This window comes from Neolamprologus multifasciatus, chromosome 5 (assembly GCF_963576455.1).
Source record: "Neolamprologus multifasciatus chromosome 5, fNeoMul1.2, whole genome shotgun sequence".
In the NCBI taxonomy this organism is placed as follows: Eukaryota; Metazoa; Chordata; class Actinopteri; order Cichliformes; family Cichlidae; genus Neolamprologus; species Neolamprologus multifasciatus.
Genome location: NC_140443.1, coordinates 14,434,592 through 14,456,686, shown reverse-complemented (window position 1 = coordinate 14,456,686; position 22,095 = coordinate 14,434,592). Strand labels below are relative to the sequence as shown.

At 39.9% G+C, this 22,095-nt stretch overlaps 3 protein-coding genes and 1 pseudogene across 7 annotated transcripts; 1 reads left to right on the top strand and 3 right to left on the bottom strand.

Annotated features, from left to right (window-relative positions):
- ccdc51 (coiled-coil domain containing 51) lies at nt 1–4,814 on the bottom strand. Of its 3 annotated transcripts, none has more exons than XM_085159892.1 (7): nt 4,694–4,814; nt 4,126–4,206; nt 3,834–4,041; nt 3,593–3,730; nt 3,312–3,476; nt 2,571–2,777; nt 1–1,996 (listed from the first exon to the last, which is right to left on the bottom strand). In XM_085159892.1, exons 2-7 carry the CDS (start codon nt 4,128–4,130, stop codon nt 1,433–1,435), a joined length of 1,287 nt encoding a protein of 428 aa, XP_085016018.1. In that variant the 5' UTR covers nt 4,131–4,206; nt 4,694–4,814; the 3' UTR covers nt 1–1,432. The 3 variants fall into 3 exon arrangements, with proteins under 3 accessions (XP_085016018.1, XP_085016020.1, XP_085016019.1); XM_085159894.1 differs by having other exon boundaries at nt 3,834–4,035; XM_085159893.1 differs by lacking the exon at nt 4,694–4,814 and adding an exon at nt 4,318–4,678.
- tma7 (translation machinery associated 7 homolog) lies at nt 4,810–8,217 on the top strand. Its single transcript, XM_085159897.1, has 4 exons — nt 4,810–4,933; nt 5,776–5,831; nt 6,393–6,480; nt 7,526–8,217. Exons 1-4 carry the CDS (start codon nt 4,918–4,920, stop codon nt 7,558–7,560), a joined length of 195 nt encoding a protein of 64 aa, XP_085016023.1. The 5' UTR covers nt 4,810–4,917; the 3' UTR covers nt 7,561–8,217.
- LOC146518204 (high mobility group protein B2 pseudogene) lies at nt 7,911–10,595 on the bottom strand (annotated as a pseudogene). The gene is made up of 2 exons (XR_014874132.1): nt 9,867–10,595; nt 7,911–9,243 (listed from the first exon to the last, which is right to left on the bottom strand). The product of XR_014874132.1 is annotated as a high mobility group protein B2 pseudogene (transcript).
- Nucleotides 10,559–21,570, bottom strand: LOC146518203 (deoxyribonuclease-1-like). Of its 2 annotated transcripts, XR_014874131.1 has the most exons (9): nt 16,929–21,569; nt 15,917–16,005; nt 15,237–15,317; nt 14,816–14,928; nt 12,975–13,087; nt 12,593–12,750; nt 12,249–12,337; nt 10,954–11,026; nt 10,559–10,601 (listed from the first exon to the last, which is right to left on the bottom strand). XR_014874131.1 is itself a non-coding variant. In XM_085159896.1 (8 exons), exons 1-8 carry the CDS (start codon nt 17,244–17,246, stop codon nt 11,010–11,012), a joined length of 978 nt encoding a protein of 325 aa, XP_085016022.1. In that variant the 5' UTR covers nt 17,247–21,570; the 3' UTR covers nt 10,954–11,009. The 2 variants fall into 2 exon arrangements, 1 of the variants encoding a protein (XP_085016022.1); XM_085159896.1 differs by lacking the exon at nt 10,559–10,601 and having other exon boundaries at nt 16,929–21,570.
- Between the last annotated feature and the right edge of the window lie 525 nt (nt 21,571–22,095).

The following is a 22,095-nucleotide window of genomic DNA, read 5'->3' as shown; positions in this document are numbered from 1 at the left end:
TTTCTTCTTATGGATGTTTAATAAACAGGGATCATCGCTCAGATCAACACACATCATCAGCTACATAACAGCCCGACACCAACATGACGGCACACGGGTTCAAGTACTGGAGAGGGTTAAGAGGATGTTACACTGTAGTGCATAGGTGTGGTTGTTCTCAGGCAAAAATTTAGTTTTATCTAAAGAACAAAATATATTCCGTCCTGCTTTAGCTTGGAGGTGAATGCCAGTGGTGCAATCATGACCTGTGATGTGGTCCCTCTGAGGTTCAGCTGGTCAACTAACTACAACCAAGGCTGACGAGTATAAGGCTGAATCAAGACGCTGAAAACTCACATGGCACTGCAACCACCTGGCCCCACATCTGATTATGTCCCATTTCTACTTCTGTTTGACGGTGTTGATAGCTACAAGTCTTGATTTTATTATTTTTGAGCTACTACTTTGTGAGAAGGCGGCATACAGAGAACAAAGTACAGAAAATCTGAACTCTTGCACGGTAAGACGCATTTTGGCAGTTTTTTCTGATTTATAATTAAAGTATAATGGAAAGATAAGTACATAGGATATATGCACCACAAACGATTTGTCAATACCAGCCTTGAAGTTATCATAATTCATAAAGCTCATTGTTTATCTAACTCTGTCTTTGTGGTCCACTCTTACTGCCTTTGTTGCATTATTTTCAGCTACAGCAGGCAGCTGATTTCAGAGGAGAAAGCTCTGAAGTGTATTGACCTCCTTAGTACCAAAGACCACACAGAGACATTTAAAGACCAGCTTTTAAAAGTAGTGGAAAATTTAGCAGCAAAAGACACGAGAGAATGAACATGGGTAAGAAGCAGGAATAATAAGGCCCCATGAATGTGTCTGTATCAGCTAATCACCTAAACAATGTGCTGGAGAACTCGAGTCAGACTTACTATAGTTTTGTATCTGTAAAAGTACAGAATATCACATCAGTTAATTTTTATTCTTCAGAAGTCTACCTTTTACTTATTATTCTTTTATTTAAACCTATAATGCTAAACTATAATAACCCAGACTCAAGTTTCTTGTGGGTATTTGTTGAGAAGTCCGATTCAGCGGTTTGTTCAGTTTAGACAACAAACATAATTTTTAGTTGTAATGTGGGATTCTTTTCTAAGCTGCTAAATGTGACATTCACATATACCAACAGCGCTCCTGTTTATCTGCCAGCTTGAGATCAGTAAATTTTAAATATTTAGAAGCAGTTAAAAGAAGTCCTCAGCCTCATTAGTGCAGTAAGCAGCAGAGGTAGATAATAAACCCAAATCAACACCTGCAGCCGGTTTATTAGATAAACCGAGTTCACTGCGGTTTGTAATTTGCACTCATTTGTTCAGATTATTAGTCCCAGTGCCCGATAGTGTTCCCGTACATTTACATATTCAAACTGGAGGTATCGTATCTAACCAGTTCCTCTGAGCAGCAGGTAGACAGCAGAGATGGTGATGGCAGTGGCGGTGTAGGCAAACACTGCATTATAAAGACTGGTGGTCCTGATTTGTTCTCCCAGAGTCCTCTGAGTCTCCTCCAGACTCCTCACCACTGCCTCAGACTCAGCTCTCTCTGGTCTCTCATGTAGCAGCTGACCAGCTTGTGTCTGAAGCTGTGGTTTGGTCTCCAGCAGCTTCCTCACGGTTGACACTTCACTTTCAACTTTCCCAAGCCCTCGTTCCAGTTGTCCCAGTTTTGGTGGCAGGGACTCTAAGAGGGACTCGGTCTTTTTGCTTCCTGTGTGGAGATCTTTTAAGGCTGAAACAGACACAGAGGGCGAGTGTGGGGCTGTGCCTTCTTTGTCCTGGCGAACAGCTCTCCTCTGTGCGAAGGTTTCACTCAGAGCAACTCTGAGACTGTCAATGAGCGTTCGGAGCTCGTCCTGCTGGGAGCGATGGTTTCCAGCCTGGATTTTCAGGGCTTCCTGTAGGCTCTCTGGACCTTTCTGGGCCTCCAGCAGCAGATTCTTCAGCTCCTGCAGAGGAGAAAAGAGAACGTATATGAGCTTAAATAACTGCTGTCCTGGTGAGGATCAGATAAAGGCAAGTGTTAATTACAGATGGGTGACATATTAAAGGAAAAACCTACATTAAGGAGGCTAGTCCAGTCATTTTTCTAACTTAACCTGTTTTTAAGTCCAAAATTGGCCTCATGAAGGCTCTCCTAAAGGAGCATGGCAGTAGGTTTTGCATGGCAAACCTTCCAGAAACAGGAACTACAGTGCTATTGGGTATGGGTATAGTTCCTGAGAAAGTCCACCACTTACTCCGTTTCACTCGCACTTTCAACAACGCTTGTGAACTGTTCTCATTCATCTTTTTCATTTTCTTATTTCTTGTTGGCATTTATAACAGTAAAGCTAAAAACATTAATAAAAAATATGAGACACTTTTCATAAACAGGTACAAAGCTTCACATTGTTGTTAGTGTTTAGTAAGACCCAGAGTTTAGGGGAGGGTGTTGGAACAGTGCCAGTGCAGTTGCTTCAGGTAAAAAAAAAAAAAATCGGTGCACTGAATGAGGTCCCCTAGTGTAGCACCCCATCTCACCTGCAGGCGGACTCGGTTCACGTATGTTGACCCCATGACTCCGATCAGGGCTCCGAGCACCGAGCCAATGATGGACCAGTTCTTGGTGCGTTCCGCTCTCGTCCTCTCCTTCTCGTGGCTTCCTCTAACGGCCGCAGAAAATAAAGCAAACTTCTCCCTCTCTGAACCCTCTGCGTTCTCGTACGCTGTCCGGAGGCGGCGCTCCTCCTGCAGTGACAGAGAGGTGGGGTTAAATTCAATCTTCTTATCCGACATCATTAACCTCCTAGGACCTATTCTATTCTATTTAAAAATGCATGCCATGGAAGAGTTCGGGTTTTAGGAGATTAATGATGTATGATTGCATAATGTGAACTGTGGTTAACTCAAAATAAAAGCACTTCCATTTCCTCTACTGACCTTAAACCAACTACAAAACCTAAACCAACAGTTGATGGACCAAGTGTTGTTATGGAAGTCTTGACCTCAATTAAAAATAAATTAAAGATTTGTTTTTAAATCCATGCCTACTAGTCTCCAACAAACCAGTGATACCCACAGTACGGTATTTAATTTTATTTCTTGTCACTCATGGCAGTAAAGTGAATCTCTGTGGTTTTTGGACTGTCTGTGAGATTTTGGTTTGTTTTAAACAAACCATCTGAAAAACAAATTACAACAAAAGCGATATGAAATTTAAGACATTTAATTTTTAATGACTCAAGGACATGGGTTTTGTGTATTTTAATAGCTTCAGCTCACTTGTAGGAGTTTGTGCTCCATTGTGGCCAGTTCCAGGTAGTGTGGCTCCTCCCTTGAGACTCTGTCCAGTCGGTCTCTGGTCTCCTTCAGCCTGCCCTGCTGAGCCTCCAGGCTAGCATGAGCCTCACGAACTATCCCTCTGGCCACCATGAATGCTGCCTCAGCCTGGAAAATACAAAGATCTGTCAGAGAACTGTATAACAAGCACCTGACATTCCTTATTCATTATCCACTAAGTCATGTCAGCACAGACTAAACTTGGACGCCGTGTTTTTACTGACCTCAGTGACCTTTGTCTGAGCCTCGCGGACCTCATTCAGCCCCACAAACTCCTCGTACTTCTCCCACCAGTGGTTTACTGTGGCAGTGGCTGCTTGAGCCGACCTCTGACTCCACTGCCGCCCAAACTCACCTGCATGCTTAAAGATAAAGAGAAGAGAGAAAAAGGATGACAGTGTTCAAATTTGTTTCATTGTGTTTTGAAGTTCTGTTGTTACAGTAAGAAGAAGATCCTTTTTGTACCCGTAAGACAGTCAAGGCACGCTCCTTCAGAAGCTCTGATCCCTTTTTCCCTTCAGATGGGGAAGGCTTGTTTGGAGGTGGTGGTGGTGATGAACCAGGCTGATGGAGAGCACTGTAGGTTTGTACCTGAGTGAGTTTGCCAGGCAGTGAGTAGCGGGACAGACAGCATGAGCCATGAACCCAGAGATAGATCTGAGCCCCTCTGTACCTGACAGAGTAAAGATAACATTAACCAGTTTACAATCAATGTGATTTACAATCACAAATACAGATACAGTGCTCACACCAGTACCTCATTGAGCAGAGCAGCAGCAGTACAGGTTAAGAATAGTCAGAGATTGACCGTCACAGCAGCCAACACTGGAACAGGCACCTGAGAGAATAAAGGGAAAACAATTTAATTTGATTAACTGTCAGCTTTATAAGATTTGTGGCATCTTGCATAAGGCAGTCCGCAGGGGGTGTGCTGTTGTAGAAGACAGACCATCTAGTAATATGGAGCTTCTTCAGATAACTTTTAAACCTCCCAGAAATCCTGCTTAGTAGTAGTGGTTATAGGCACGCTTTCAAAGGCAATTCAGGCACAGTGAGAGCTTAGTCTGCCAATAATAAGTCAAACTCGTTCCCGGTGGGTGCAGGACCTCACGAGCACTGCACTTTGTCACAGATTCGGTTCAAAAAATGTCTGGATATCATTTTAAATATATCAAGAGTACTTTTCCACCAAGGTTACCCACTTCCTAGCTAGCTAGATGTTGCTCCATTTAGCTACCGGCTAGCTGACTTTTTATAAGTTTTAAACTATTTTGGGACTCTGGTGATACTGTTATGTACAAAGCGTTATAACAGAGTAAACATACCCGTTTTCTTCAATTATGTCAGCGGACGCATAAGACACGAATTACGTTTCTTTAGGGTAACAGCATTGTAGCATATTGATGTCAAGAATTTTCTTTGAGACAGGCAACAAGCGGTCATTCTATTTCCGGTTCAACGGGGACCTAACAGCGCGGATTAGCAAGAAGTACCAGTTGTCTTCGCAGCAAACTTTCCTTTCCTTTAAATTTTATAACAAGCTGTAACCATGTCTGGAAGAGAAGGTGGGAGATTGCTTCATTTGAGATTCGTCTGTAAAATCTGCACATCTTAAAAGATACTGACGATTTTCAGTTTAGCACGTTTATAGTGGGCTAATGCTAGCTGCCGCTAAAGATAACGTTTTCTCTGACCAATCGGCAGTTAAAATGTGCCATTTCTGTTTTGGGATATACATACGGAAGATAGAAGATATTTTCATGCCATTTTTAAATTATTGGGACCGAATGGACCATTCGGCTTATAAATATTCTCTCAGGCAACAGACAATATAAACGAAATCTTTAAAATTTTAAATATATTTCTTCTTCTTTCTTCGAATAACCCGTGGTGGTAACTAACGTTTGTATTCGAGGCTCAAGGTTTCGCGGTCATCTGGCTGCCATTTAAGTTAAAGTAGATTTTAAGGAGTTTAGGTTAATTTTTTTCCAAGCAAACAATAAAAATAGTCAAGAACCCTGTGTTCACGTAATGACGTAACTTGGATCATATTCCTTCGTATATTTCATTTTTATTCACTGACTATTGTTTATTAGATATTGTAGATTTAGTTATATTTTCTATTTTATTTTCATAACAAGGTAATGAAGGTTGTCTAAACTTAGTCAATTTATTTTAAAGAGAAACGTTCAGACATTGTAGTCCATTGTTATAGAATGCAGTTTTTCCCCACTGTTTTTATTAGTATACTTTTACTTTGTGGATTTGTTCTTTAAATACGTTTGCCTAGCTTAGGTTTTCATATTTTGTATCTACTTATTGTATTATTTATTAATTTACCTTTATAGTTCTAAGTTTCATTTTGCTCTCACTGTATTTATGTATCTATGTAAATTTTATTTCTCAGGAGGTAAAAAGAAACCACTGAAGGCTCCCAAGAAACAGAACAAGGACATGGATGACGTATGTATCTTGCTCTTTCCCCCCCTCACCATAGACTGTGTAAAACATTTAATATCAAGCCTCTAAATCATTTGCATCCCTTTGTAATCAAGATAACATGAATAAGAAGACATTTACATTGCATCATTGCAATATTTTATACATTTCGTTTTTGTTTATTTTTTAAAGTAAAGCTGTTTTCACAGATAATTTGATACATAAACTTTGATGTATGGATCATTTCGCTAACCCTTTCTGTTTTTTGTGATCTACTTTGTCATTTAATTCTGCTTTAGTAACCTGTATTAATGCCCATTGAAAATTAGAACTGGTGATAAAAATGTATTCCTTAACTTGTTGATAACAAAATAAAATAAAATCATGTCATTGTGTTACACAACCCAGTGCGATGTCTTCAGGTGTCAGCTGAGAATCTGATAAATGGAAATCAGATGAAATATTAATTTTTGTTATTTGACTGAAGGGAAGAAATATTCAGAGGGAAATGTCAGCTGTGGCTTGGAATGAGCTGAGCATAAGACAGAAGCGTAGAAAGATTTTAAATTGTATGTGTCTCCGTAGGATGATGTAGCCTTCAAGCAGAAGCAGAAGGAAGAACAGAAGGCCCTGGATGCGTTGAAAGCCAAAGCATCAGGAAAAGGACCTTTAAGTAAGAGCTGTGTTTATATTTTTAGTTTGTATTTGTAAAGAACTATGCACAAAAACAAGAAGTGAAGAAATGCACCAGATTTATGTACTCCCGCAACTACTGCTACACTGCTCCGTGATCAGGTGCACACAGGAGTGATAAAATGCAAAATACATACTCAAAGCACAAGTTACAAGTGGAGTAATAAAATACATGAATAATACCAATAATAACTGAAAACCTCCAGCCCCAGTCCCACGCACAAAAAACAAACCAAGAAAACCCACACACTATAAAACCTTTGTATCTATATCCACCCAACATCCAATCACCAGACCATCCCACGTTTATAGAAACAGAAAAAATCCAGATCAGGTTGAATTTATTAATTTTGTTTCATAATGACAAACCTTACATATTTCCAAACATACACATCATGATGTTGCAACCCAACTGTGGTGTTTCTATAACTGATACGTTACCAGCACACAGTGAGAGTTCAGGAATACAGTGACTTCAGCAGAGTGCTGAGCTGTCACCTGCAGGATTCAGGTGATCTGCCAGTTTCTGTAGCCATTTCAGTTTTCAGGGTTCACTTTTTGCAGATGTTTGTCAACTTGGTAGCTTAACCTTGAGATCCGAATTTGGACATTTCTTACCATGGCTACAGTGAAAGCCTCAGGTTAGCCCTGGTGTTTCACTGTACAGCTTGTACTTTCTCTGCAGGTCAGAAAACTGAAACAAACCCCAAACTTTCAGCAAATTTAGTCCAAAGTAGACCTCATGTCTCTCTGATGTTTGCGTCTCCTTTGAAATTCAAATATTTTATACTTTGTTTATGCTATTTTGTTTTGATTTCAGACTTTTTATAAGCATGCATGCCTTTATGCAGTGATCTCTTCTTTTAGAAAAAATAAAGTAAATTTATGTTATTGTTTGAGAAAACCTCTAATTTTAAAGTCTTTCAGTCATCAATATATTTTCAAACTGGTCACAGTTGTGGCTGCAGTTTTAATTAGATGCTTTCTAACACCCAATCTTTTTGTTTGCTTTCTCTCTCTTTCAGCTGGAGGTGGCATCAAGAAATCTGGGAAGAAGTAAAACCTGAGCTGCTGATTTTTGTTTGATCCTGTTCTCGCTTCCTTCGTCTTTTTGCTGAAAGACTACAATTTGTTTTGCTCGTTAAAAAATAAACCGCATCAAACTCAAAACCTGCTCGGGTGCTCAACCTTTAGTGGAGTGGTACAAGGAATAAATTTAACAATGTTAGGTTTTCAAGGACAATGGCCCTCCAACTGTGATGTTTTGCTCATACACACAGATCAGCCACAAATCATTATTGTGTGGAAGCGTTGGCAGTGGATCTCTTTGGGCTCTTTCTGCCCATCGAGCCTGATTAGATTGAGGTCTGGGTATTTTTGGAGGCCAGGCCAACACCTTCATGTTTCTTAAGCAGTTTTTGCTTTGTGTATAGTTCATTGTCCTGCTAGAGGAGGCTGCTGCCATGCACCAATGTTTAGGTAGGCAGTGACATTCTGTTCTAATGTTGTGGCTGATCAGCGTATATTGACCAATATCTTTAAATCTTGTTATAGAAATGAAGGCCTGCAGCTTAAGATGTAGAAGGACTGTAAAACTAATGTCCACTGCATTTTGTGTCCATATGAAATTACTAACAAACACAAACCAGCCCAAGTCCATGAGTTTTGTTATCTTGAAAAGAGGGAGATGCCAATAAAGTTTTTTGTTTTTAATTAATGCTTGTTATTATTTGTTCTTTTTTTTTTTTTTTTCTAAATGGTAAGAAATCACTTAAAGCTCAATTATCAGGCTGTGTTTAAACTAACAGTTGTGATGACGCTTTATTTGAAATGCTATTAAAATGTTTAATCTGTTTCTGGTTTTATTAAATGAAACAACAGCACTTTAGGACTGAAGAGACAACTGAAGTGTTGTAGTTACATACAGATTAAACAAAAAGGCACATACATGCTTGTAAAATTTTCATTCAACTCAATATTTCTCATTTAGCAATAGAAACTGCTCTCAAAGTATGTATATAAAAGATGTTGCTTTAGTCTGAAAAGTGAAGCCAGTGCAGACATGCCTGGAGTATTCTAATAGCCAGCAGGGGGCGGCAGAAAGTGTAGTGATTGTATAGGATTATAAAGGAAAGCGCTCACTGCTTTTCCTTTTTGACCTTAGTAAATACTTTAATGAGTTCATGGCTGCAATTGGTAGTTTCAAGTTTCACTGAACACGATATGTTTATTTTGTAAATTATGTTCTTCATTAATGTGAAAAAGCTACGCTAGATCACTCGATTTCATGTTAAGATCTACCGTGTACTTGTGACTTTGGTGAAGGTGGTAGGCAATAGCACTTTGCAAATCAATGGATGATGTCACAGTGGCACACCTTCCGTCTTTCATCTATACAGTCTTTGAAAGCTACAACCCTGTTTATTAAACCATGAGTTAGACTCTAGCTAACAATTATAAGTAATGCTGAGCCTGAGAACAGATGTGTTAACACTATTGTATGAAATCACTTTTCCAATATTTACATCACCTTTAAAGTAACTCTTATCTTGTGGATTTTGTTGCCCCAATAAATACATAGTATAAATTGTAAAATTGTGATTTTAATATTTATTTCAATTGTGTCTTGTTAAAAGCATAGCTTCACAGTCAGTTTTTTTAATGGGTAATATATACAATTTTATTACAGTAGAACATTTTAAAATATAAATCTTAAAGGGGACTAAGTGACAAAAACTAAATCCTTGTGATAGGTTTGTAGCATAAACCTATTCGCTGGAACGTTAAGGACAATTTAATTACACAGCAAAGCAAGACACGAGTAGGCAAAGTTCTTCATGTTTCTCGTGCGCGGGAGAGAACTGGACAAACGCCGTTCCTTCACTTGACCCCAGTTGCTCTCATCTGCTCCCCCGTAACACTGCTCCTTTATTGAGGTTACATGAATATGCATAGGTGCATTAACATACGACGTATACATACACACAAAGAGTACCTTGCCTGTGTGTTGTGTAAGTGTGTGTGTGTGTGGGGGGGGGGGGGGGGGGGGGGTCAGAGTGTGACCCCATAAACAACTTCCCTAACCCTGCTGGTTTGGAAGTCCAGCAGTTCATCTAAACAAAAGGCACTTAGACTAAAACAGATATAGACAGTTTATCCTACCATAAAACAATAAGAGGAGTATGACCTCTCCCATGCTCCCACAATGTGGGTGTGAATGCCAGAACACTCTGGGATGCACACCAAGCCTATGCAGACTGCCAAAGATCACACATCCTATCACTACACAATCGATTATACACCTCTAAGCATATATGGTTAAATATTTCTAAGGATAAATGACAATAAACAATATAAATCTAACACCCTAAATTAGAAAAAGAGTACAGCTCAAATGAGGTCAACCGACAGGGGCAGCAGGTTATACTGCTGAACTCGTCCAACCCAAAACAAAAACAAACATAAACAAACGCATCACAAACTTCACATCCTCAAACACAGAAACGACTTAGTCATCATCCCCGTCAACATCATTTTCATCCTCATCATCATCATCTTCATCCTCATCGTCTTCATCCTCATCATCGTCGTCAGCTGGTTCCGCCTTCTTGGCGCCTTTGGCTCTGTAGGCAGCAACTTCCATCTCATATTTCTCCTTCAGTTTGGCGTACTTGGCCTCATAGGGGGCCTTTTCTGTGGTACTCATCTTTTTCCACATCTCACCACACGTCTTGGAGATGTCAGTGATGGAGATCCCCGGGTTATCCTCCTTGATCTTTTCACGGTGTTCAGAGGTGAAGATCAAGAAAGCAGAAGGTGGCTTTTTGGGCGCGTTGGGGTCCTTCTTCTTCTTCTTGCCCTTCTCGGCACCTGCAGGTGGTACATAGGACTTCATCTCCTGGTCATACCGGAGCTTGTCATTCTTGGCCATCTCTTCGAACTTTGCCTTCTCCTCAGGTGACATGGAATTCCATTTATCTGAGCACATTTTGGAAACCTCTGTTAATATTACTTTGGCTCCTGGGTGCTTCTTCTTGTGCTCCTTATAGAAGTCCACAACAAAGAATGCGTAGGCGGGGGTTTTTCCTTTCGGCTTTTTGGCTGCAATTAATTTGTTCTAATTAATTAATTTTAAACATGTTTGCATGTATAAAATATTTTCTTTGAGCAGAAAGTTCATATCACACTTTGAACATGTCAGGAAAAAACACAAATTCTGAATCCAGTTGATTTTGAACTCACTCTCTGAACACAATCTGCATATATTCAACGTAAGCATATCTTTCTAACAAATGTCTAAAACGTGTGTAAGTTTTATTTTTTACATTTTTGGGAAAAAATTTAAAAAAAATAAACATTTCTTAATAAGAATGAAAAACTGACTTCACAATTTTAACAGGTCTTGTAGTATTATGGTACATAAGCCTTGGATATGTATAAATATCCTGCTTACCGTTTGTTTCATCTGTCTCAACTATGGACTTCAACTCAACCTCCACTGGATAATGGTCACTCACTTTCAGAGCCTGCAAAAGAAACAAAATGTGCTGATTAATAGTTTTTGAACAAATATCGAGGTCTAGCTGAATGTCCCCATGAATCAGCGGTTTGTGCATGGGGTATGTTGTCTGGGGTTTCTGCTCTTGCTAGGGTCTTACAAAAGCAAAATGGTGTTGGGTGAGGGGCCAAGAGAGTGTTTCACAAAACCCTATGAGGACACACTCAAGGGACCAGTTTACCCTCCTGGGACAAGGTTAGGTCTGGGGTGAGAGCTTGATGCTGTGCACCTAGTGTGCAGGTTCAGCCTGAAGAGGCAAAACCTAATGACAGTGTCATGATCCTGGGCCATGTTGGCCCAGCATTCTTAGTTTTCGTGTGTTTTGGGTTTTGTTCTGTATTTATGCTGTGGTTTGGTTGTTCTGTTAAGATGTTCCTTATTTGATTACCCCCCGTGTGCCCCTCTGTGTATCTGTGAGCCCTCGTTTCCCCTCCTTGTGTTTTATTCCATGTTTTCCCCAGCCCGTTATGTCCGTGCTCACCCGTGCTGTCTCTCTTTTCTCTCCAGCAATAAAGCTGTATTTTTGAGTTCATTCCTGCCTTCGTGAGCTTGCGTTTGGGTCCTCATCCTGCCTGCACACAGTTGCAAACATGACAGACAGTATGGAAAGTATCCATACTGTCATAATGACAATATGGATACTTTCCATACTGCAGTGGTTTACATTTTCAAAGACAATGAGCTGACAGGCCAAGGGTAGAGTCTTTGTCAAACCCAGGTCATAGAGTTACCAAGGACACTTGAAAAGAGTGACTGTGACACTGTTAATAATTTACCCTAAAGTTTTGTTTGTAAGAATAAAGATCCCACGTCACTGAACCCTCTCTTTTTTTCTCCCCCTATAAAGACAAGTTGAAAGCTGTTGATTTTCAACATTTTTGTGGCCATTGATTGACGGCCTCTTAGGAATTTTAATTAAAGCCATAACACCATACCGCAACTGTACTTTGGTACCACCTTTAAGCAACCATGCCAGCTTTTACACACCGAGTTCTGTTTTTTATGTCTAGCTATTTCAGTGATCTTTAAACAGACTGAGTGATGTGACAAAAACACAATTATCTGCCTTATAATTTAGTGTCTAAAACCCTTCTGACTAATCATATTCTACGTGTGATATTGCAAATAAGGCAGAGAATATAAGAGTAATTCATTTGGTGAAAAGCATTAATCAAAACAGACCTGCTCACCATTGAGATTAAACTCCTTCGTGAAGTTGAAGGCTTTTGCAGATTCTGGTTCCACGGCATTAAGCATGTCATCTCCATAGACCACGATCCTTAACACAGATAGGGAAAAGGGCTTATTTTAAAAACCCATAATACCAAATTTAAATACATAATTAGAAAAAAGCAAGAACATTTAGTACCACTCCATTTTAATGTGGCAAAACAAAAGAATCTACTCCTCTTTATTTCAGATAATTTGAAGAAACTGCGTGATGTGTTTATTTTCTTGCTGACGAACAGATCGATACCAGTCTCACGTCTGTCGATTCAAAATAAAGCTGCAGCCAGCAGCTGCTATGCATTACCTGTCATAGGTGTGTGTGTTGTTGGTGCTTGTTGTAGTGTCCACGCCATCTCTAATCAGCCAGTGGAAGTTCTTGTCTTTACGAATGCGAATGTTCTTCATGGCACGTTTGGAAACGAACAAGCCGCCTGCATTGAAGTCACCCAATATCATAATGTTCTGCAGCACAGACATGAAATATTTGCATTTGAGTGTTTTGCTTTAACTCCTCAATATATATTTGTTTTGTTTTCCCAGTTTAGTGGTTGGATTGGTTCATACGCCTTTTACTACACAACTCTGTCAAAATCTACAAATTTTCACAGAAGTAAGAATTCCTGCTTTCTCTGTTGTGCAACCAACCCAAGCTACAAAGCTTTAGACACTCTCTAACTTCTCCTTACATCAGTATTCCATTTCGTCTTAATAATCATGACGACATCGTATAGTTTATTGAGCTCCTTCACAGAGTCCTTTGGTTTGGTGTGAACTGGGATCATCACCAGGTCCTCCATAACTACAGCAAGAACACAAATACACACAGTTTACATCCATGACTCAGTAAAAGGGCTAGATGTTACAGTCCCTGATAATGCATTGCTTTAAATGGAGAGACTCTTGAGGGATCTCTGTTATGAGGAAAGGCAGCCCAGAAACTTTGCCAGCAGCACACAGCGTTGTGTGCCTCAACTTTCGGTCTTTTACCCAGGCTAAACTGACATTTTTTCTTCCTTGGTTAGGTCTAGAGATTAGAGATCTGATCTAGATTATCATATTAAAATTTGGGACACATTGTCAGTTGTGGACCTTGGATTCATCGGGTGTTCCGGCCATTATCACTAAAACCCTCATCCAAGGAGGCCCTGCCAGGGTTGATCAGGCCCTGGAGTGCGTCACTGGTTTATGTTAAATTGTTATTTCTCTTCTTTCTTCTGTTTAGTTTTCTACAGTTTATTTTCTGTCTATTCACTGCAACTGAGAAATAATACTTACCTCTTTAGCATTTATGGAGCCTCACTTCTTCAAAGGGATAGAAAAGGTGATAGAGAGAAGTAAGACAAGAGGGACAAGATAGGAGAGAGCAGAGAAGAGAGCTGGAAGGGGGGCGCCCAATCTGGCTTTCCACACCTCCCCGCCGGATTGGGCTGTACGCTCTACCTCCCCACTGCCTCCCAGAAAAGGGAAGAAGAGCAGAGGGGAGAAGAGGAGAATATTTATTTTCTCTCGCAGTTAGCTGACTGCCTTAACTGCCCAAGTGATATCAGCCCTTTTTAGCCATAGCCAGTGACTGGTCCTCTCAGCAGTGTTAGCTAATTCTCTTATAGCCTGCCGTTGCGCCTGTCCTCTGATCCCAATCTCTTTAAGCAGTTTGGCTGTTGTACTGGCAACAAAGCCCCTGCACCCCACTTCCACCGGCGCACCTTGATCTTCCAGCCTCTGTCCTCTGCCTCAGCTGCCAAGTTGGCATAGCGCAGCTTCTTCCGCTCAAATGCTTCCTCAATTGCTTCCTCCCATGGTACCATCAGCTCAATGACGTACGCATGTTTTTGAGAGTTAGACCAAAGGACGAGGTCTGGTCGCAGAGTAGTTGTTACGATCTCTGTGGGAAAAATTAGCCTCTGATCCAAGTCCACTTGCATCTGCCAATCCCTGGCAACCTTCAGCGGGCCCAGGTCCGGGGCTGAGGGGTTTGTCCTCGGCTTGTCTCCCTCCCGGACAAATGTTGATGAAAACTGATGCTCCTCTTGGTTCGTGAAAGGTTGAGCGTTGATGGATTTCCTTTTGCACTCAACTTTCTCGGCTAGACACCTGAGGACCTGGTTGTGAATTTGTGCTTGAGTGTTTCTGGGACTGTACACAGGGGGCAGGGCTACATTCAAGTCTTACTGATTATTTACATTAGTGTAAATTAGTTCAAATTATTGATTGCCTTTTAATAACATTTATGAAATAATTATATATTACTTAATTACCCTAAAGTTAAAACCAGCTGATTTTCTCTCCATACAAATACACACTTCCCCATAACGTGTAAACAGATTTAGGTTATCACAGCTTTAAAAAAAAAAAAAAAACCTGGACTAGAGACTCATCTGTACATCCAGGTTACATAAAGGTGCAGCCAACAGGAAGGCCACAGAAGACATAGTATCAGCTTTAAAGTGAGCTGTTACACTGATTACACACAAGCTTAACTCCCTGTTGATCCTTGCGTTACCTTGTTTCCATGACAAACATATCCTACCTGTATTGCTGCAGCCTAATTTCAGGATGTAGGGGTCTCTGTTAATAACATCTTTTCCTGTTGTTGCCTCTTCATCAAACTGCTCATGGTTCACCAACGTAACCACATCACTTCTACACACACACACACACACACACACACACACACACACACACACACACACACACACACACACACACACACACAGTGTGGATGTTAATAATATAGTCATCTCAACTCTGGCTCTGAGCAATGAAGTCCACCTGCTTCCGTTTGCATGGAGAAGCCAATCTGAAGAAAGTTTGCTTAGCAAGAGGGCTTTAAGGAGCACTGCACCAAGGCCCAGCAGAACTGTGAATCATGCAAAGCTGCTCTAGTGAGTTCAAGAATAAAAATTTGAAGCTGCAAATGAACAGGATGTGTGCTGTCAGTGAACTCTCACTTGTAGATGAACATGAACTGCTCCTTGTAGAGTGTACTGCCCACACGTTTACTGATTTTATAAGTGTATCCCTCGCGGACTCTGAGGAGATATAAGTTGAGAGAAATTTTGTATAATTCTTTAATTTTGGTCCATTAAATCTTGTTATGTCTTCTGATTCTCTGAAAAGAACTGGTTCAGGATGAATGCGCAACGCTTTAGTGAAACCTTTTCATTTAACACAAAAAGCAGGTCAAAGTTGAATTTTTTACATTTATTCAAACTTTATTTCCAAATTATGTTTTGCCTGACAATAAGATGAACATGACCAACAACATAAATTGTTAACATCAGCAGTTTTTAGTGTTGTCATTACAGCTGTCACGCTGTCAGACTTTAATACATGATTATTGAAGCCGAAAGAATTCCTGATAATAATATTATTGCATAATACTATTATACAGATGCTTCCAATAAGTGAGCTATTTAAAAAAGGAAATATACCATTGTGTTTATAATACACAAATAACTTCAGAAGTAACTGTGTAAATAATCTTTAATGTAATGATCCTTAAAAATCTTAATCATTTTTGGTTATCATGAGAAAATTGTTATTCTTTGGGCCACCATCATCATGCTTAAACACGAGCACTCTAAATGATAATAACAGTGATGATGCTGGAAACAAAGCATTTCCTTACTTGTTGAGTTCTTTCATGAAGATTTCTATGGACTCTCCGCTGGCGTCCACCACCTCCAGGATCAGAATGATGTCATATCGAGACACAATCTTTGAAATAGAGAGAAAAAAAAGCTGAACTGATCAGATGCGTCACTACCTTAAAGATAATTGTTCAGTTAAGAAAATATTTAAAGATATTTAAGATTTAGCTCTTCCAGATATGTAAAATATATACTGACATTTTTCTATGTTTTTTAAAAAAATACTTATGTAAATATTCTGAGTTGCAACAATAAAGCTGAAGAGGTATCAAAAAAAGACAGAGATGGGAACAATCAGAAATGCTGAGTGACTTAAAATGTGTGGTTATAGAGGTAATGGTGGTTCTGTGAATGAAGGGCAAGCTGCCACTGAGCGTGGTTACTTGAAGGGACAACAGGCCAGTGGATCCACGTTTAAATTAACACACTCTGATTGTGTGTTTGCTATTGTGGTTCCTAAACAGCCGACACTCAGAGCGGCTGACCTGTACAGTGGCGTGTTGACTAAATATGAAACAGATCTAATACAATAACAATAATAAAACATGGGTTTAAGCAAAGAATTGGAAATGTAACCTCATCACCAGAATAAAAGTTAAGTACAAATCAGTGATTCAATGATACAGCAAGAAACCACAAGTCAAAATACAACTTACTCCATGTATTTCAGTATATTTTCAGATGCATATATAGGATTACATTTTTACTTGAACAGTGAGTCCTGATACTTATTTTACCACTTTGCAACTCAGCTATTTAATAGAAAGTTTTTATATAATACTTAATTACTTAAATACTTAATAATTGGTAGGAGGGCTGGACTACTTTTCTACATTGTTATCACCCTCTGTCTTCTTTCCATGACAAAAAGCCAAAGCATACTATTTTGTCACATGATCAGACATTTTAGTGAAAGCAGGAGCCAGACCTGCAGGTCATTTACAGTTTTGTAAGGTGAAAGTATGTGTGGGCTTTTATACTGGTTATTACCTTAGTCAGGATTTCGAGGACATCAGGGTCTGACACTTTCGTTATTCCAAACTTCTGAATGTTAAAAGATGCTATTTTCATGATGGCTGCAAAAAGAGGACAAGCATGGCAATCAGAATTATTGTCTGAAGGCCAAGAAAAATTCCCAACAGATTTTTCCATTTTTCCAAGTGGACCATTATTGCTTTTGCCGTACTGGTCCACTTGATTGTCATAGTTTGTTCGATCTACCCGAGCACCCAGCCCCGGACACTGAGAACCACCAACGGGTGGGAGCATCAGCCACTTGCAGTAAGCGTAGTTGGGGAAGATAGGCATTGTATAGGAATTTCTTTTACTTATGTATTAATCACATTATTTTATCGTATAATGCCTTGGTGCCACTGGATTTTAACATGTCTCACACTCATACAGTAAGACAAATGGTGGGGGTCTAGTAAGGAAGTTGGGGGAAGCAGACAACTGCACAGGAAGAAACCTTTGTCTCTTTGAGGACTCTGGGAGGTAGCAAGGGAGTGTGAAACAGCTGTGTACTGCCTTTTGTTCCTGAAGAAGGTATTTAACTGGGAGCCATGTTAGGCTCAAGGAGACTCTGCTGACCGTCTGCCCCGCGGTCATGCAGGCTCTCCACCAACTTTGTTGTCTGTTCTTTGTGTTTTGATTAAAGAATGTTAGCTACAGCTCACCGCTCGTCTGCAGGCTTTATTTAATGAAAAACTTCCACAACAGGATCCACACCTGGGGGGAGCCTGACATGTTCACAGAGAGGTGGAATCTAAGACCCAACCTGGCACATGAACATAGACAAACAGGCACACACAGACACAATCATGCATTCCCACCATCACACAGACATATACTCATCCAACATGGAGGCACACAGAACTAAACACTGTACACGCACTCATACTCCCCAAAAATACTCTGTACCCCAAGGTCCAGGCACCCCCAGAGGAGCAGTCCACCCCCAGACCCAGGAAATGATTCCATTTACTCTGGGGTGGAGACAAGCAGACTGCCCCCAGTCCTGCAGCAGCAGGAAGGCCCAACAGGCCCAGACCCCAACCAGACGGCCAGCTCCTTCTCCCGCACCCTGCCTGAAATGGCGCACAGAGAATGGGGTTATGAAGACCCCATACCAGGGGCATGGTACCAATGACTCTCTGTCAGATAGCAGCTGGCCTCAGCACGGCCCCTCCTGAGAACCCTCGATGTCTACATGTATTTAAAATTGAGAGGTGGGCACCTGCACCAGAGGTGAGGCTGAATAAACAAACTCTGGGCAGCTTTCCAAATCGGCTTGCCTGAGGCCTTCATGAAACACTACAAAGTTCATATTTTCTGCAAATAACCCATATTTTTTCACCACGGGACAATATAAATGTTTGATAGAGTTTATACAACAGGTGTATTCACCTTTATGGAGAAACTGATAGGATGGACATAAATACATAAAATAATTAATGAAATCAAGTATGAAAGATTAACCTGAAATAAGTAAAAGAAAATCTTGTTCAGACTCCAAAATACATGAATACATTTTAACCTGTTTTTAAATTAGTGTTTGATTAAATCAGATGATATTTTTCTGTGTTTATTTTTATTTTTAGTCGAAATTTATCTTTTGATTTAAATTTTTCTATTGCATTTGTTTTTCTTATTTGCGGACCTTTTTAAACAACATTAAACAATTTGGAGGGTTTTTTTTTTTGCTGCTGCTGATGTATTTTAACAAATCAGTAAGCTCTTCTCAAAATCCTCCCCACTGAGATCCCTCACATTAGTGTGAGGAGAGAAGACAGGAAACCTGTTCTAACAGGTTCAGTCTACGTCTTTACAGCACTGCTTTCCAAAGTCCCGTCTCCGTTGAGCTGAGTCTATACCTGCAGCTTTACATCAATACTGCACCTTGAATACTCTATCAGTGACTCATATACACGTTGTCCTAACCCACGTACCAGCCAACAAATGTAAAAGGACATTAAAGGGTTTACTAGAAGTCAAAACACAGTGGGTGTGACACTGACTCCATGCAGCAGTTGTGAGTCTCCAGTGATGCCTTTTCCTGGCAGATATGCAGTTTAACCATCAGCTGTAGGGAGTTTTAATCATTAGAATTAAAGGATCTAAGCCATCATATATGGTTTTAAATAAAGACTTCAGGTCATGTACAAGGAATGTTTATGACCTAAACACTTTCTATCCTTCCACCAACATGACATTAATCAGAGATGATACTCCTAATATGCTCAAACCTTCCATTTGCAAGGTGCAGCCAATCAGAAGAGAAGTTGAAATAACTTGATTCAGACAGGGGATGAACAGAGGAGCAGCACCGAGGCTTAGCACAAAATAAATATGGATTATTTTTAACTGAATCATGCAAAGCTACACATACAAGGAGTAGTTGATGCGTCAGCTCTACAACAGTCTAGAGAATCATCTGTACTGTGACTGATACTTGCACCTGACATTTACTGTGCTTGTTGTGTCTTTTTAACTACATTTATTAAACTATGCCTAATATATGTTTCCTCATTCAATTTATATAACTATTTTGATTTTTTTTAAACTTTGTTTCTCTAGTGTTTCTTTCACTTTGGTTCATTCCATTTATAAATTTATTCTGACAAAGGCTGCATTCAGTTTTTCTTCTGGTATAAACATAATACTTTAAGTACACAAGGACAAGTTAGAATACCTCTAAGTAAAAAAAAAAAAAGTTAGGTATGTAAGCACAGAAAAAAAAAACGAGGCAGGTGTCTTGTTGTGATAGGGTGAGGTGCTCATCCTTTCAGGACTGCCTCTGAGCAGAGTTGGTTTTGGGTGCTCAACTAGCCTGCACGCCTCCTAGATGTTTTGGGCATGTCCAAGTGGAGCAGACTGAGGACACGCTCTGCAGAATACATCAGCTGACTTGGGGAATCCTTCGAAACACTGGAGTGTGTGGCGGGGAGAAGGAGATCTGGAGAGGCTCAGACTCAGCTAATGGTGGAAAACTAATAAACAAAATAAAGAATGAACAGTTGTTCACAGGTCTGGGTGTGAGTCCACACACATCAGGGTGGATATTAACTGTCAGTGTTGCCGCCCTGGCGCCACTTATTGTTTCCAAGTTGTGGTTTAACAGAGCACAAAAAAATGTTGTCTGACTGGTTTGCTTTTGTGCTCCTATTTAGGCACCCAATCAGAAAAGATTGCAGCTGATAACAGTTGCAACAAAGCAAGCAACCTCAATCCTGATGATGTTTTGGTGAAAACTGGGAGAAGGTCAGGGGTTCGAATCCACTGAACGCCTACCCTGAGGCACCCCTGATCAACGTACCGTCCCTACCCACTGCTCTCCAGGCGCTGCATTGGTGGCTGCCCACTGCCTCACTGTGTGAATGGGTTAAATGCATTTTTCCACCCAGCAGTGGTGGAAAAATGTTGGGGGTGTTTACCATCTTACTTCACTCACGCTGGTGTTTTTGACTTCTAGGGGAACCATCATTTGCTTTTTTTTGTCTCTGTGCCTCTTAGCCAGAGGCCTAATCAGTTTCTTACAGTAATCACTGAGTAATCAGTTACATGTTGGACTGCAACATTACAGCAGTACAAGTCTTTGGTGACATTAATGCCTCTGCTACAGTCAAACATCTCTCTTATGTCTGATACTGAGATTCATGGTCACCAGAGAGTTATCTTAGTAAAACTATAATAGCATTTTATTTTAAAGGTGCACTGACGTTTAGCAGCTTACTTTTGTCCTTTATTAGACAACAAATATTGTTTTTAAATGACTTGTTTTCTCATTAGATGCAACTATATGTGAGATCTGGTTAAATAAAGAGATGTTTGAAGCGAGATAAAGCTTGTTTCAGGACCGAAGACTGCACTGATGCTCCGTATAAGATAAATAGGGATTATTTTGAACTGTGAACATGCATTAAAAAAAAAAAACTTATCTACCAGAGAGATAAAAAAAATTATGGTCAGGGGTATGAAAATAATGTTTGGTAATTCTGAACTTGAACAAATAACCCTCATAAGACAAGGCTAATACATCATAGGCGTGATCCAGGTCTGACATCATGTTTCATCTATTTTTTTTTTCATAACAGCTGTTATTTGGAATCTTAAACCCTAAATCCACACAATGACATAGGTTTTCTTGGTTTATCGCATATTAAATAGCTGCTTTTCTTTCTGTCCCTAGCTGTGAAATGGTGTGGGACACAACAAAAATACAAAAATAAACAATAAACATACATCCAGCAGCTTACTAGAAGCTTCAGGTTTCACTAGTTTCACTCATCTTTTAGCCTGACATTAGTAAATGTCAGTAATCTAAATTAAAAAAATAAGAATGTGAGCTCTTCTGCAGCTAAAAAGACGTTCCAGGAGAAGCAGACTAATCTAAATGACTCCACCATCATTTTCTAAATGAAAGAACCAGGTTACTTTATTGTCGATATGTAAAACCACTGTGAGGACAAACAGACCGAGAAGTTGTTCCTCACCTGCAGGAGGAGAAGAATCTGCTGCTGCTGAGAGGAGGGCCGTAAACCAGACGTATTTTTCGAAAGCAAGTAAAACTTTCTTTACTTCCCAATCTAGACTTTATGTTCTTCCTTCAGCCCTAGGGGCAAATTACTCTACAGAGAGTGAACACACACAATATGATTGGTCGAAAGCCAGCCAATAGAAGGACTAGACAGTGGGACAAAAAAAGGCTAAACAAGTTTCCCTGCCTTGTAATGATTTCCTGCTAAATATAGAAAAACACGTTCTGTGCTCTGATGTTAGAAACTATCTCTAACAACAACTTTTATTTGTATTATTTATTAAAACAAATAAAAAAGTGTGTTTTATTGAGAGACAGAGGATGTTTGTCAGGATACAGTGACACATGACACACACTGAGGAAATGGTTTACCCCACAGTGGCACCCAAATACATTAGACCTGTCTGAGGCTGGCTGAGCTTTGCACATAACTGAAAGCTGCAGCTTTCAAGTAAATGAACCAACCATTGCATCAGCAGAGGGATTTTTACAAGTCTTAGAACAAATGTTCGTAACATGTCTGTTTAATTGGGAGAAAATTAAATTACTTGCTGAGCAAATCTGAATTAATATTTATGTGAGTGGTAATTTCAAAGTTTAAAACACACTATGAAATAAATC

Excerpts from the sequence above, each read along its gene's own strand:
- ccdc51 (XM_085159892.1), bottom strand. Across the intron at positions 3,477-3,592 it reads CTCAGACAAAGGTCACTGAG|GCTGAGGCAGCATTCATGGT; the intron begins GTCAGTAAAAAC and ends TGTATTTTCCAG. Across the intron at positions 2,778-3,311 it reads TGGAGCACAAACTCCTACAA|GAGGAGCGCCGCCTCCGGAC; the intron begins GTGAGCTGAAGC and ends CTGTCACTGCAG.
- tma7 (XM_085159897.1), top strand. Across the intron at positions 5,832-6,392 it reads AGAACAAGGACATGGATGAC|GATGATGTAGCCTTCAAGCA; the intron begins GTATGTATCTTG and ends GTGTCTCCGTAG. Across the intron at positions 6,481-7,525 it reads ATCAGGAAAAGGACCTTTAA|CTGGAGGTGGCATCAAGAAA; the intron begins GTAAGAGCTGTG and ends TCTCTCTTTCAG.
- LOC146518203 (XM_085159896.1), bottom strand. The coding sequence starts at position 17,246 with ATGCCTATCTTCCCCAACTACGCTTACTGCAAGTGGCTGATGCTCCCA. Across the intron at positions 14,929-15,236 it reads CAGTTCATGTTCATCTACAA|AAGTGATGTGGTTACGTTGG; the intron begins GTGAGAGTTCAC and ends GTGTGTGTGTAG. Across the intron at positions 13,088-14,815 it reads ATTAGGCTGCAGCAATACAG|TTATGGAGGACCTGGTGATG; the intron begins GTAGGATATGTT and ends TTCTTGCTGTAG.